This window comes from Cheilinus undulatus, linkage group 6 (genome assembly GCF_018320785.1).
Source record: "Cheilinus undulatus linkage group 6, ASM1832078v1, whole genome shotgun sequence".
Lineage (NCBI taxonomy): Eukaryota > Metazoa > Chordata > Actinopteri > Labriformes > Labridae > Cheilinus > Cheilinus undulatus.
Genome location: NC_054870.1, coordinates 33835044 through 33850961, shown reverse-complemented (window position 1 = coordinate 33850961; position 15918 = coordinate 33835044). Strand labels below are relative to the sequence as shown.

General features: G+C 37.3%; 1 protein-coding gene across 4 annotated transcripts in view; it reads left to right on the top strand.

Annotated features, from left to right (window-relative positions):
• Positions 1–15918, top strand: part of LOC121510842 (collagen alpha-1(XVII) chain-like) — a 34172-nt gene that overhangs the window by 8847 nt on the left and 9407 nt on the right. For all 4 annotated transcript variants that reach the window (XM_041789113.1, XM_041789112.1, XM_041789114.1 and 1 more), the window contains 33 exons: positions 455–769; positions 889–945; positions 1047–1082; positions 1214–1264; positions 3375–3521; positions 3789–4244; positions 5488–5571; positions 5734–5796; positions 5885–6043; positions 6499–6591; positions 6673–6717; positions 6798–6941; positions 8561–9052; positions 9141–9194; positions 9286–9303; positions 9442–9468; positions 9558–9620; positions 9708–9812; positions 9902–9955; positions 10801–10836; positions 10987–11040; positions 11138–11173; positions 11261–11296; positions 11398–11460; positions 12682–12717; positions 12811–12882; positions 12991–13017; positions 13142–13177; positions 13278–13313; positions 13407–13487; positions 13817–13852; positions 13948–14040; positions 15653–15724. In XM_041789113.1, coding sequence (XP_041645047.1) covers positions 455–769; positions 889–945; positions 1047–1082; positions 1214–1264; positions 3375–3521; positions 3789–4244; positions 5488–5571; positions 5734–5796; positions 5885–6043; positions 6499–6591; positions 6673–6717; positions 6798–6941; positions 8561–9052; positions 9141–9194; positions 9286–9303; positions 9442–9468; positions 9558–9620; positions 9708–9812; positions 9902–9955; positions 10801–10836; positions 10987–11040; positions 11138–11173; positions 11261–11296; positions 11398–11460; positions 12682–12717; positions 12811–12882; positions 12991–13017; positions 13142–13177; positions 13278–13313; positions 13407–13487; positions 13817–13852; positions 13948–14040; positions 15653–15724 — 3177 coding nt within the window. The remainder of the gene's footprint in view (positions 1–454; positions 770–888; positions 946–1046; positions 1083–1213; positions 1265–3374; positions 3522–3788; positions 4245–5487; positions 5572–5733; positions 5797–5884; positions 6044–6498; positions 6592–6672; positions 6718–6797; positions 6942–8560; positions 9053–9140; positions 9195–9285; positions 9304–9441; positions 9469–9557; positions 9621–9707; positions 9813–9901; positions 9956–10800; positions 10837–10986; positions 11041–11137; positions 11174–11260; positions 11297–11397; positions 11461–12681; positions 12718–12810; positions 12883–12990; positions 13018–13141; positions 13178–13277; positions 13314–13406; positions 13488–13816; positions 13853–13947; positions 14041–15652; positions 15725–15918) is intronic.

The following is a 15918-nucleotide window of genomic DNA, read 5'->3' as shown; positions in this document are numbered from 1 at the left end:
AGTCTTTCAAAAGGAAATAACTGTTTGATAAAAATGTTATTCAAACAGTGAGTTTTGCACCAGATTTTAATACATTCTCATATTAAGAACAAAAGTAGCCCTTTTAAAAGGTGCATCTCTTATTTTTGACCAGTATTTGTTGGAAAGCCGTGGAGCGCTTGAGGAAAAACAAGGTGTGTTTAGGGAGTATGAACTGTTTATTATTACTACATCTACGCAACAACTAAAAATACTGTAACATGAGTTCAATAGGCTGTTTTACATGGATATTAAGATGTTCCTTCAGTCTGATCTCAGTTCCTTAGACAAAAAAACAAAATAAAACCAATGGTGTAATGTACAAGTAGCTCAAACCTGTTCTTAAATAAAAGTAGATCTACAAACTGCTTCTATGTTTGCAGAGATTAAATAAATACAGGAAATAAAAATAATGTGTTTATGTGTCTCCCTTTAGCCTCAGCTGGTGTGAACACCAGCAACCACAGCTTCTCCTCAGGGGTTTTTATGGGAGGAGGCTCCTCTGGTGAGGGCGATGGAGGGGGGACCTACATAGAAGGAGAGTTGTTTGGAGGAGGAATAGGAGGTGGAGGAGGAGGAGGTGGAGGGGGGAGCAGAAGCAGCAGCAGTTACATGGTGAGCTCCGTGTCAAAGGTGAGATCCAGCTCGTCAGGCGGTGCCAGGCGTGCTCAGACTGCTGGCTCATCAGGAGGCCTGTCGCCAGTTTTCCGAGAGAGGAAGACCACATCGAGCCGCTCAGTGGGTTATGACGGTGAGGATCTGTTAATAAAACAAACTGCACCGTTTGCAACAGGTGGTGCTAAATAAGGTGAAGGAAACTGTGCTTGAGGATGTTGTTAATATTTCTGCTGCTATTGTGTTTTCTTCTAGGAAGTTCGAGTGCTAATTCCTCTCCAGAGTTTACACGCAAAGATTATGGGAACTATTGTAAGTGTAAATGAAAGCAGTATGGGATTAAATGCTCTCTGATTACACAGCTTTATCCTCATTTGTCCTCTGTGTGTGTTTTTTCCCTTTTTTCTGCACAGGCTCTGGCGGCACAAGAGGGAGGAGCGAGAGCAGAGGTATTCAATAATAGTTTTTCCCTTTCTCCTCCCTTCATTATTTCTGCACCATCTGATTATGAATTGTCCCAGCTTTCTTTATTATTAAACCAGGATTTGCTTTTCCAATGTGTGTTGTGATTCCTTTCCAGAGAGCGAGATCAGAGCCAGATTACAAAGCGCCTCTCCCACAGCCTGCAGATGTAAGAACACTTGAGACACATTGATCCAACTACTGCTGGTTATGCAATCCCTCATAAAACATCTTTATTCAAGTGTTCATTCAAAGAACCACTTGGATAGTGAGAGTCTTGTACCACGGGGTTACATTAGGGCAGTGTGTTTTTTGAATTATAATGCTTTGGCTCTCTATTCAGTGTATAGCACACACAGGACATTCTTCCTCCTCCACCTCTGCTCACATGCATCTTTGTGTCCATGAAATTGTGATTAGTACCACATGTGCAGCTCCCACGGATAAAGGATATACAGCACATCAGCAAAAGAAGAATAGGGTGGGGCTGAAACGACAAGGATCACGTTTTCTTTGCATTGTGTTCATGTGAGGAAGAAGCAGAGTGCCAGATCTGTGGTGGCAACAAAGGCACAAATGAGTCACTGTTTGCCGTTTCAGTAAAAACAGAGAAGAGTCAAAGTTTTACAGGAGTTAAATGCTCCCTCTGCTGGATGTAGTCAGTCACAGTGATTGCTTAACTCCATAATTTGAACATTTAACCATGCAAAAGTTTCCTAACCTCAGCTGGGCAGCAGATTGCTATGTTGCAGAGGTTTTTTTTGGTGATGGAAGAAGTTAGCACTGTTACATAAGTCAAAATCTAAAGGCTCTGAGGAAGTTGGAGCATCTGTTTTATGTTTTTTTCTATGTAAAGCAAACCAAGTTTCAAGAAAATACAACACTTTAAACTCTAAAGCATTTAATTGACACATAATGCTATAGATTCAAAACGATTTAAACACAAAAGCACGATTACAGATTTCCTACTGTTCAAAAATAAATATATGTATATATATGTATACATGGCCATCAGATATATAATTAAAAAGACACAAAAAAATGTTTATTAAATATTATAAATTATACCATAGGGTATATCAGAGTTATGTCACTGGTGTTAAACTGAGATGTGCAAACATGGTTGTTGATGGAATCAATAATGCGGTTGTCTTTAATGTAGTCAAAATGTGTTTTTAATCTGTTTAAATGAACTTTTAGCATCACATAGTATCAAATCTAATCTCTGATGTTTATGCTTATTATAAAATTTAGACTTAGGTGGTAAATATGGTTGAAGAATAAGCCACAGGGATGCAGCTAACAGGAGAACTAGCTAATGCTAGCAATGAAGGCAGCAAAATTAGCCTCAGCTTGAAGTCAAATTTCTTTTTACCATATAGTTTTTCTAGTCTGTTTTCTAAGAAAGAGAAAAAATGATTTTCTTTTTGATAAATATTCTGGTATTTCAAAAAGTTTTCCCTTTACTGAGTGAGGTTTCTAAAACCAGTTAAAAAAATGAGTAAAGCTAAAGCTAACTAGCTTAACAGATGGCAGTAACTGCCGTTTTAGCGGCCGGTGGTGTATTTTCAGTGAACGATGCTGTTAGCTTCCCTCATAAATCAATAAATCCCATTGTTGATAATGATTTATATCTGTTGAGAGACTATCTTGTATCAGTGTGGCATATTAAGGTCAATATGCTTATTTTAACAGATTCTTATATTTAATTTGATGTGAATATAGTAAATAATTATACAAACGGCAGGGACAAAAACTGAGAAAGGCTAGTCAACTTTAGGAAAATAATTTGTGAAAGTTGTCCAGTTTATGGTCTTTCACAATCAAAATTGAGACAATTTTCTTAAAATGTAACATAATTGAACAGAAATTTGTGTGAGTAAATTCTTATGTCATTTTCAGTGAAGTTAGTGTAAGGAGAAGTGCTTACAGATGTGTAAGTTAATTGGCAACAATTCTGAAAGTCAAAAACATTTCTGTCTTGTACAGTTTGTTTTCCAGTCTGAGATGTTGAACTTTTAAATCCATATTTAACTGCTACTTAGTGTTTTTAGGGTATCTGTGTATTGGACACTTATGTCTTGAAATTGTAACTAAGTAAATAAAAGTAAATTATTGGTAACTAATTTAAAAGTAGCATGAACTTAGAAGATTATCTGTTGAAGAAAGCCTTACATACTTGATTAAATGTGTTGAAATAAACTCCAAAGACTCCCTTAAATGAATATTGAGACATTGCTGTATTTAATTTAGTAAATTTTGGTTGTTTCCTTTTTTAGGGACAGAGCTGGATGACGTGAAGAAGCTACTTAAGGGACGTTCAAACAGCGTCAGCCCCACTCGTTCCTCCAGTGCCTCCATCACCCTGCCCGTCCCTAAAAAGGCCACTGTGGAAACCAAGACCATCTCAGTGGCCACTCAGTCAGGTATATTCACTCAACAGAGTCTCACACCTGCTCATGCTTTAAATGCACAGACATATTGTCTCCCTCTCTGAGGGATATGGTTTGAATTTTCCTGGGCTGTGCCTCTCTTGCATAGCTGAGCGTTTACAGGTGCTTTCATTTTTCTTTGAACCTGAAATAACCTCCCTTTATGTAATGTATGGATAAAACAGAAGAGGCCCAAACTGGGGTAAAGATTATGTAAAAGACAGTTTAAACACTCTGTATTTTTCGCTTTCTCTCTTACAGGTTCCCCTAATCTGAGCTCAGGAGTGAGATCAGCTGGTTTCCAGACCATTGATACATCAACCCTGTATGATACCACTCTGACAAATGGGCTTTTTGATACTGGTTTAAAATCAAGCTCTTATGATGTCACTGTTAAATCAGGCCAGTATGATACTGGCTTAAAATCAAGCTCATATGATGTCACAGTAAAATCAGGCCAATATGATACTGGTCTGAAAACCGGCCATTATGACACCAGTTTGAAATCTGGGCAGTACGACACCAGTGTGAGAACAGGCCAATATGACACACTGGACACCATACTTCCATCTTTCTCTTGGTCGACATCAACACTTCCTGCCGCCTCCACAACAGCGGTCAATGGCAGCAACAGCAGTTACTCATATCAGATCAATACTAACAACATGGGCGGACCATCGTCACCAGTCGGCCTCACTTCACCCTCATCACTGTCTGGTGAGACCAAGTGTCTACTTGAACACTGCCTGTTATATGCTTGTAAAACAAGAACTTCTTTCTTTGAATTAAGGAATAGTTTTTAAGCTTTTATTTTGGGTTATGATGTAAGGAGACAAATTTACTCATAAGTTAGTAACTGATACACCAATGAGCAAACAAACATACTGCCCTGCATACTCAGGATATGCAGAATATTCATACAATAGTCACCTAAAAAGAGTAATTATTATTTCATAACTTATATGCTTCCCTTGATGTTACGGCAACAAAAACTAAAAAGCAACCTTTCAGATATTAGATGATATTAATAAATAATTGTCACTATCTTGCCTTAAAAATTAACATAATAGGACGACACACACAGGACTGCAGAGCTTCTCAAAATAAAATTAATGGCAACATGTTTTTCACTACATTTATGTTTATCACTTCTGTAGTAATTTGACTTATTTTTACTGATATTTACTAATACCATACAACTTTTTGAGCAAGTTAATATTTAAAATTATACATTTATGGTGATACTCCTGCAAACATAACCGTATTTCAACCAGTCAAAGGAGCTTAATAAGTAGTTGACAGAGAGGTAAACTGTAGAAAAAGTATTTAAAATATGAATATAAAAAAAAATTGAATACAAAGTAATAGATATTAGGAATCAGTACTAAAGAGAAACATTAAAACATTAAAAAGTTGATTAAAATATACCAATGTTAGATTAAACATAGACTGAAAATACTAAAAACCACAAGACTAAAATAGTTTATTTCACTGCACATTCCTACAACTATTTCTTCTCTGTTTGCCCTTGGTGTCCTAATTACAAGAACTTACAATGTTTACCTGAGGAAAATTTAGAAAATTGAAGATGTTTCCCCCCAGTATTTGAGCTTTTTAAATTTAAAACCATCATATTTTTTAAGAGTAACAAAACACATCATATCATGGCCTCTTTGAAATTTAATTTTTTATTTTTTTTCATAATCCTTTTCTCATAAGTGTCATCTTGCTAGGATTATCTTGACTTTATAAATCTTTATTTTCTGGCTTGAAAATGTTAATTTTGTTTTGCCTTTTTAAAAATTTCTTTTTATTACTTGTTTAGTTGAAATTCCAACTTGACTTTTGTGTTATTTTTCAAATTTTACTTATTAGAATCCCCCATATTATTTAGCAATTTAATGAATGTAATGTTATTATTTTTTTATTTTATTATTTATTATTATTATTTTTTTTACAGTTTATGGCTTTCAGAATAATCTGGCGCCAACCTCGGGAAGTGTGCTCACCACCAGTGGAGCCAATGTCAATGCCAACCTTGGAGGTACGGTGATAAGTTCCTCAGTATCTGGACACCTTTAAATATTTTGCTCAATGATTAAAAACAAGATTATTCATCTCAAAGGGCTATTGCTCAAATAAATAATGAATAAAAAAGTTAATTTCTTATTTGAGATTGTGTTCATGTATGTGTTTGCATTTACAGGTTACGGCGTTCAGAAGAACGTATCAAATACTGGCGGTGTTGTCAGCACTGGAGTCTCTACAAGTAAGTCCACAGCAGTTAAAGACCTCAGTGACATGATAAAGCACTCCGTTAAACGTGTTAACTGTTTGATTGTGTCTGTGTTTGTCAGCCACTAGATCTCAAACTGATGACTCGTATAAGAAAGACTACAAGTTCCTCATCTCTGACAAGGAGAACGTTCCAGCTAAAAGAGACACAGAAATGCTCATTTTGGCTAAAGACAGTGGGAAGCAGTTCACCAGCAGCAGCAGTGTTCACTTGGGAGGAGGTGAGTCAGCGCCCCCCTGTGGTGAAACACTGAAGTCTCTCTAAATAAAAGGGTCTCTGTTCTCTGGCCTTAGCTTTGGATCCCTAGAAGAGAACTATCATAATGCATGTCTGAACAGTGATTTAACATTTAATTATGGTAACTGATGTTTCTTTTCTCATTATTATGAGAATAAAAGTGTTTTGGCACCATAAAACTCTATTAAACTAAATTAACTTGTGAGGCCTAGATTACAGCTTCAAAATAAAAAAATAACTAGCACAATCATTCTTGCTTCCCAGCTATTTTATAATCAACATCCACTTTTTTTTGTCTTGCTCTGTATTATATTAAGACATTTTCTTAATTGATGATATATTCCTATATATTATTTTATTTTCTTTATAAAGATTAAAGCCCTCTTGTGTTTTGTAACATGACTGGTCCATATGTAATGGCTATTTCTTACTTGACAGGGTCGCTATCAGGAGATTCAATAAAGAAAGAGAAACTTATTTCAAGCTACACTGAGTCCATGCCCCTAAAGGCAGAGACAGGAAACTCTTACTGTGAGTGCTCATTAAAATATCTCTAAAAAGATAGTAAAATTGTAAGAACAAGCTCATCATGTTTGTTTATTCTTTCTTCAGATGGATCATCAGGAGTTGTGATGAAAGACAAAGCCACCTATGCAGGTATTAATCTGTGTATGTTCTTTGATATTTGCACGATAATAGGTTTACAGTGCTTTAAAATGATTTTTTTCTGTCTTCAGAGATCCATCGGGACAGTGGTGTGTTCGGAGGTGGAGGATTTTGCTGCTGCTCCGACTCCTGTTGCTCCTGGTGGAAGTGGCTGCTGGGTCTTCTCCTTCTCTCCCTGCTCCTTCTGGGACTTCTGTTTGGACTTATTGCTCTGGGTAAGGTCAACTTGTTCTAAATGAGATTTAATCATGAGAAATAAAAAAAAACCCTCTACAAATAAGAAACCTCAGGAGTCATGAGATCCTCAGTGGAGCTGTTCTGGGAGGGACTGTTTTAAAACCAATAAAATGTGTGTTTCAGCTTTTACAGGATGGTGAGCGTTATTCCACAGTGTTGCTAAGAGCTGTAAGACAGTAAATGTCTCCTTTCCCTGGAAATTTGATCACTGGGTACTGCCTCGCTGCCATAAAGTTGGTTTGGCAGTCATTGTCAGTGCAGCAGCTCCAGAAATTTTTGCTTGATGACATCAGAGAAGCCAGTTTTTCTCTTCAGCTGCAGCAGAGGAGTTGTTGGAAATTTAAGATAAACATATGGATAAACAACAACCTGTGAAAATATTTATAACCTCTAATTAGACGTATATTTTCATGCATAAACATGCATCCACACCTTAATTGTAGAAGATTAAAGGAAAGTCACAAGTATTTTTAGATTTATTGTGGTTTGACTAAAGTAGGGATGCCAGCATGATTTTGTCCATAGTACGTAAAAACACTGAAGATATCAGTATTATATTATCATACCAGAACATGTCCGGGAATGATGGTAATTAATGTTGTAGTATCAAATTCATCCACTGATGATTTGTACACCCAGGAACTGCTAATAGGTAATTCTACAAGGATTCACTGTTGTTCGTTTACAAAAATCTAAAATTTCTAGCATAACAATAACTTCTGATGAGTTTTTTTCCAATAAGTTGTTAGCATTTTTTCAGCTGAGAAACTTAATGATTAGTAAGCTATTTGTTTTAGCTAAGCATTCATCTATTGATCAGAAACTGTAGTTAAAGTCCCTGTGAGGAGTTTTTGTTTTTTTATAGCTGATTGTAAGCTGGGGTTGTAGTCTAAAGAGTGGTTAACAGCAAAAAAAAAAAAACATTCATTCAGCTGTGTTACAGAAATGATCCAAAAAAAAATAAATGTCACTGCTTTTTTATTTCTTTTTTGGGCATATGAAGCACTTTACAGCAATGATAGATACATAAGATGATGGCAAAGACAAAAGGAAAGACAAAGTCAAAAGACATGCAAATTAAGAGCACAATATCAAAGAAGAGTCAACAACAAACAATTTAACAAATGGAAAAAAATGAGTAAATGAGACTTTATTAGAGTATAAAAGGGTAACTTAAATATGCGCATGACTGGCAGGGGCACCTATGTATGAAATAACTGATGAGGCTGAAGCGTAAAAAAAAATATAACATAAAGAAAGAAAGATTGATGTTTTTGGACAAAAACACTACATTAGTACAGGGCAAAATCTGAAAAGAGATCACGGGTACAACTTTGCCCCAAGAGGGCGCCAAAATAGAGACAAACCAAAAGTCAATCTTAAGGAGTCTATACATGTGTGCAAGGATTTTCTATGGGTTGTTTTAAGTTTTCTTTTCTTTTTTTTTTTTTTTTGCATTTTTAATAATTGAACAATTTACTCAAAGGGGCCCAGATAACTGCACCTGTAGAAAACACTTCATTAGTTTTGTTTGCAGATAAGGTACATGATATCATAACTTACTTTACATCTTAAAACCTGCTCTCTTTTTCCTCAGCTGAGGATGTGAGGAAACTGAAGAATCGGGTGGCGACGCTGGAGGCTGAATCCTCTGTCACTGCTGCCCGCACCAGTCGTCTGTCAGGTTCAGATAATGACATCTATGTGGCTGGTGGACGTGGAACCAGTACTGACGTACACCTGGGCACTGGAGGTGCAAACGGAGGCAGCAGAACAAGGGTCACAGTTGCTGGTGATGGCGGCACTGGTGGTGGAAATGACATTGATGTCAGCGTTTTAGCTGGTGCTGCTGGTGGAACCAGAGTGTCTGCAGGGGCTGCAGCTGGAGGATCTGGAGGAACAAGCGGATCCGGCACAGCAAGCACTAGAGGAACTGGCACCATCTCTAGCGGCACCGCAGCTGGCACGGGTACTAGTTACAGTGGAAGCACTGGTGTCGGTGTCAGTGGAGGACATGTGGACTCTGATGCTCTTAGGCTGATGATCCAGAACATGCTGAGAAATGAGATGCAGTCACAGACATTCAGAGGTACTGCATTAAAAACACAGCCTACATACACACAGATACACGAACTTAGACACAAACATGCTCATTGGAGTGTTTTATCTTGTTTTAGCTCTTTTAGCATCCTCTTTTGGAGACTCATACCGAGGCATGCCTGGACCTAAAGGTTAGTAATAAATCTTTTCATTTTCACACAAAATTTCACAACCATATCAATATGGGGTGTGTTTTTAATTCTTTTTATTGGGTATTTTTAGGTGACATGGGACCCAGAGGTAAGGCTACTGTTACAAGTCTTTTTCCGTTGTAAAGCTTTTGTACTTCATCTTTATTTTTAGCATGTGTGAATGCAGCTTATGCATGTAGTGTGCAAACTTTCAATTACCAAATTTGTTTTCTTTTTCTGGTTGCAGGAGATCCTGGTATCCCTGGACTTATGGGTGAGTAGCTTCATCTCAGTCGTTCAGAGTTATTCAGATTTTTGTAGCTTTACATTGATGTCATTATACTGACAGAGGTTTGATCTCAGGTGCTCCGGGTGCTCCGGGACATGCTGGCCCTGAGGGTCCCAAAGGACAAAAAGGAAACCAAGGTACACACTGTTCTCTGCTTCAACAAGCTCAATACATCAATCATTATTTCCATGTATTGATTATCAGTGTTTGACTTATTTAAACAGGTGATCACGGCGTGGATGGGGCTCCTGGAATCAGGGGTCGTGAGGGTCCGGCTGGTCCGAGGGGTGAGCCTGGACCTGCGGGAGTTGGACCTAAAGGTGACAGAGGTAAGACTTACAGATTTCCAGAACAAATTGTGGTTTTTAACTAATGGTAAAACAAAATATTCAGTACTATTTTTTGTGTTATTTTTTAGGTAATCCTGGAGAACCTGGAATTCCTGGACCTGTGGGTCTGGCTGGACTTAAAGGTGAAGTCATTAAACATGCCACTTATTTTTTCAAACTAAACAAAAACATTGAATTGTCGATTTCTTTTACTTAGAATTTCTTGATTAGTCCCATCTCAATTAGTGTATTACCTCAAACAATCACCAGGTGGCAGTAGTATTACCTCCTCCACATCCATGCAGTTAGGAAACTAAACCGGCTCCACCTCAGCCATGCAGACACAAGAGAATAAAAATACATAAAAGGATAAACAGAAGATCCATTTCTAATCTATTATGAAATCCTGCCTCTTGTAGGTTCCAGAAGACACCTGTTGAAAGATGTGAACAAGAATTTAATGATTCAGAAAAAAAGACACAGTGTTGTTTGATTACAGCTATTAAGAAAAGGACACTTTAATATTTTAACAACAGTGTATTTATTGTCAGTTCACAGTTTGATTTGTCAGTATAACTTATTGTATCTTTGCTAGCTGTTCATAACATCAAGGTTACCAGAAAGTTTGTCTATTGTTCTTGTTTTACACTTATTCTCCTGCTATGAGTTCCCACTCTACTACTATTAAAGCATTGCACCAACTTACACAAGCAGCAACACTTTAGCCAACACCTTGTTAAAAATGCTGACAGTTGAAATGAAGTGAATACGTTATATCTGCGACAGTGTTTGGACCTTAAGCTCTACTAGTGAACCTCTGTGGTGCAACCAAACAATGACACAACTTCAGTTAGACCATCACTAGTTTGATAGTGTGGACTTTACGCCAAAACTTAAGACATAACTTACACGTAACTGGTGCAACAGGCTGTATTCCTCTTTTTATACTACTAATATTAATAGTGAGATATCTGTGTCTGTGCTCTAGGTGAAGCTGGATCTCGTGGGCCTACTGGACCAGCAGGTGGGTCTCATCTTCTAATTTTATGTGAAGCCTCTTAGTGACTCCTATAAACACTCCAACAGTAAAATGTTTTGAATTTACCAACTACAAATAGGTTAGAAAAATGTTTTGATTTATTAACCTTTATGATCTATTTTCTGTTTTAAATAGGCTCGCCAGGTGCTCAAGGTTTCCGTGGTGAGGCAGGGTTACCTGGGCTTAAAGGTAGGCTGCGTGATTCTTGGCTGTTTGCTAAATATGGAAAAAAATGTTTTTATTGAGTTTATTTTTATACCACCATGTCCTTCTGTTCACTCTCTAGGTGAAAGAGGTCTCCCAGGGTTTCAGGGACAGAAAGGTTTGTTGTAACAACTACACTTTGTGAGAACTTTTGAGGTTTTTTAAATTTTTACCCTCCATTAAATTGTTTTAATTTATTTATTAGGTGAAACTGGAGAAAGAGGTCTCAGAGGTCTGCAAGGTCAGTACAGCTTAGTGAATTCATTGTTTTTGAAACTATTAAAGAGGCAAAATAACTGCAGACTTGATGTAGTTTTTTGATCAAGTTGTTGTCTGTCTCAGGTGAGGCTGGTTTACCTGGACCACAAGGGCCATCTGGAGAGAGAGGACCCAAAGGATCAATGGGTGAGTTTTGACATTTAATTTTAGACTCTTAATTCCTGCTTTCCTTCTTTTTAACCATAACTAGGTGTAGTCACTCAGCCTTTCTGATAAAGAGTTAGATCAGACGATTAAAGCTGGTTTGTATCTGCTGTTACATATACATGCGGTATATATGTATGCAAAGCTACAATCTGTGTGTTAGCTTAGACTTGCAAAATGTGGGTGTAGGATTTCTGTGAACTAATGCTAGGCTTCATCAATATTAGAATGAGCTAGGGCAGAACGATTAAAAAAATATCTTATTGCAGTTATTTTTGCTCATACTGCAAATTTGTTATCAATTACTTTATCGAAGGGGATTATCATTTTTTTGTTTCTTGTTTTGATTAAGAAAAAACGTACATAAAACACATTTTCTGTAAACCATTCTGTGCATAAAATCTCTGCGGCTGCAAAAAATGAACATATTAAACTGGTATTTTGACACATTCTAAGTTAAAGAAATATTGCAACTTCTGCATTTTGTATATTGCAGCAGGCCATATTGCAATTTAATCTAATTTGTGATTAATTTCCCAGCCCTATCTGAAAACTGCCAACATGAAGTTGAACTTTTACTCCACTGATGAATCAAGGAACCAAAAACTTCAGTAACATACAACTCAGTCCTTCTACTTGGCTTTTACTCCCCTCCAGAATTAAAAAACAAACAAACAAACAAACAAGCCAACAAAAAATTATATGACAATTATGTAGAACTACCTCAACTTGTTGAATGAGGAAATAAAATGTGTAATGAATAAGATAACTCACAAGAGGGCAGCAGAGATGGATGTGGTTATGAGTCCTTTGCCTTCTCTTCAAATCCTGATTTATACTCCTGCGTCAAAATCTATGCCTCCAGTTGGACCATACATAGAAGCCTGCAGATGCAGCAAACACACTCTTCCTCAAAAATGTAACCAAGCGTCAAAATAATGCAGACCATAAGCCCTGTGATTGGTCCACTGGGTAACATCTACAGGCATATTTTGTGTCCTCTTGTTTGAGATAAATGGCTTGCAGACGCAAAGTTTGTCAGATCCTTCCTCTTCTGCCTCCTCTCTTTTCTTCTTGCAAAGAGCAATGCGTACATGTAGTTTGTGGGCCACTGTTATGATATCGATTCAACTCTGCTGTCTAAGCCAGGCTCAGGTTACCAGTTAAGGATTCAAGTAAGATTTGTTTTTCTTTATGCCACAGGATTGGCTGGACACGACGGTATCAGAGGAACTAAAGGTAATTATAACAAGCACTACAGATGAACTGATTTTAGTATAATTTAAAAAAACAGAAGGAGATTATAAACAATGTTTTTTTTTTTTCCTTCAGGTGATCAGGGATCTTCTGGGCCACCTGGACTCAGAGGTCCGGCTGGGCCTCCTGGAGATAATGGACTTCCAGGTAAACTTAGCCTGATGCCACAAAGAAAACTCTGTCCTTAAGGTGGCATCATTGTTATCACCAGCAGATAAAAGATAAGATATATAAATAATATCTCCCTCTCTGTAGGACAACCCGGGCTTCAAGGACCTCCAGGTATGACTTACCCCATTATACTACATACACCAGGGTTTTTTCTTAGATCTGCAGCTGATATGCATATTTTTTGCTTTTAATGCTTTAATTGTTAAGATTAACTCACTGTACGTCCTTTTTTCAGGAATACCAGGGAATCCAGGACGGCCTGGTGCTAAAGGTACATTTACTACCGACTTTGGTTCTCTTCATGCTCCTCTGCTGTCTGGATTACCATGTGTTTGGTACCATTAACTTATGCATCTGTCTGTATGTTGCAGGTGAAACAGGTGAAGCAGGGAGAATCATCAATGCAGGTAACAGATTAGAATAAAACATCAAGTAATTGCAGTATTTATAAGTTAGTAGGAAAGAGATTTTGATTTGATCTTATCACTTTTATTTTCCAGCTGGCTCCGCTTCTGTTGGTATCCCAGGACCACCCGGGCCTGCTGGTCCTCCTGGCCCTGCAGGACCTCCAGGATTATCAGGTCTGACCCTTAACAGCCCAGAAAGTAGCCAGATTGCAATTTCAAATCAACATTACATTATGTCAGCATTACTAATAATAAAGCTTTTGTAGGTTTTTCATGTTATAGCTATTAAACATTACTACAATATCACATATTGGCACTACTGAAAACATTTTCTTTGTCATTTCCGATGGGTTGATTACCAGTGTGGTTGTCCACAGGGTCAACTCCAAAGAAGGAATTTTTCATAATTAAAAATTTCACAGCAGCACACCTAAAAGTTTGAAACAGCCAATCAACTTAAACTCAGCTTCAGTGTGGTCAATATTCTTGCTCTACCTCCTCAGGTCCCATTGGCCCTGCTGGTTTGCCTGGCCCAGCTGGTATGTCATCATGCTAATTTTTCAAGTGAAAGCTTTTAAGACTGGATATTTAGCCTACCCAGTTTTGTAGTTGCTGATTTTTGCTCGCCTTTCAGGTCCTAAAGGCGACAGAGGATACAAGGGAGACCAGGGAGAAGCAGGAATTACAGTTAGAACGTCTGAGACTGTACGATCAAGCAGCACTGGCAGTGAGTATTTATTTTTTAAGATACATGTGAAAATACAGTTGAAGTGAACAGATTGAACCTTAGTGGAAACACCTAAAGTCTTTCGAGCCTCATGATGTGTGGTCAGTATTTGTCCAGATCAGCCTTTCTAGACCAGGATGCCATGGCTGTATCAGGGGCGCGCCTTCATGCTTTAAATTCAACCAAGAGTTATCATGAATATCCAGATCATTTGCTATTGTAGCATTATTATTCAAAATTGTCTCATATGCTCTTCACCTAAAATCAGATCAGTTTGAGGGTCAGAAAATGAGCAGGCCTATGTTGGTAGGCACTGCGCAAGAATCATGCAGTTCTTCTTTTAGTCCAGCAGGTGTGCCGAAACAAGTCAAAGTAGGTTTTTATGGTCTACATGACCATTCTGTGAAGATTAAAGGCGTTTTAATTGATTCAAGGAAATGCTTTTTATTTCTATTACTACATAAATCCTTCACCAGATATAGGGATTTTTTTAATCTCTACATTTAATTGAGATTTTTCTTACTTTTAAAGGGCGCCTTGACAGAAAAAAAGATTGAGAAAAGCTGGTCTGTAAAACAGTTTTCAGGCCAAGACTCCCTTTTGTGTTGCCCTGGTTACCGGTCACAGCAAGTTGATAAGTGAGAAATAGAGTTTGCATCAAGACAGTCTACCATAAATCTCTTTAACATGGCCAATTATTGCGATGCCCCCTGATTGCATTTCAGCTGATGCAATCCTCTTCTTTTGAGAGGAGTCATCCACTTGGACCAGGTTATGTCAGGATGAAAATGCCGTCCCAAGCATTATTTTTTGATAATAATGAGAATAAACATATCCTTTGAATACAGATTCTGGATTCACATGCAGATAATTTGCTTACAGAGTTTAAGAATATAGAAATAAGCTGCTATATTTTAGTGTTCAACCATCAGAGTACACTTAAAATAAATAAGATCAATTCATAAGCAGTAAAATTCCATCAGTACACTCAATGTATTGACACTAAATGTTGGCTATGATAAGAGCAGCTGATCCAGGAACTTTGCCTAAATGATACCAGCCGAATCCCTTTCTTCATCGAAAAAGAATCGTGGTTAAAGGGAAAGATGAAGTCTTTGGCAATTTAAAAGCTTAAAAAAACACAACACCAGCCCTACTTTTGACCACTTTACTCCTCTTTAGTTCAAGTATCAGGCTTTTCCGTTGCACTCCATCATTTGAAAAGAAAAAAAAACACAGTGTGAATGATTAATTATTAACATAGAGTATATCATTATTATTTTTGAAGCACAAAATGCAATGCATGAGTGTCTAGTCACGTTGCTACCACTGTTTTCTAATTTACTGCCACACAGTCTTAAGGCTTGTTTTGACCCAAAGAGGTCTTCATTTAGCATTAACATAAGTATTTTATTGTTGGTTTAAGTAATAATGCTGAAATGCATAGCATTACCATTATGCTTACTGCTAATGCATTAATGATGGTATCTTTTTATCTTAAATAAGTTTAAAAAAGAGATGTCATTTTCTAGTGTTACTTTATGTTTTTTACCTTTTTACAGACCAGAATCATGTTGAAAGCCTCTTAACCTCTTCATTTTTTCTATTTCAGGTCAGTTTAGCTCTGGTGGAATAACAGGACCACCTGGTCCACCCGGCCCACCAGGTCCTCCTGGACGTCCAGGTAAATCAGACGATACGTTCTCTGTTGTAGAAGGAAGACAATATGATTATTTTTTTTATTCTATTATTTCAAAATCAATGGGAAAACTTTTTTTTTCATCTTTAAATTGATGCTAACTAATGTTAATTCATTATAAATATTTATGATTGGAGATTTGTTTCTTCAACATATCAGCTACAATAAAGATTAAACAC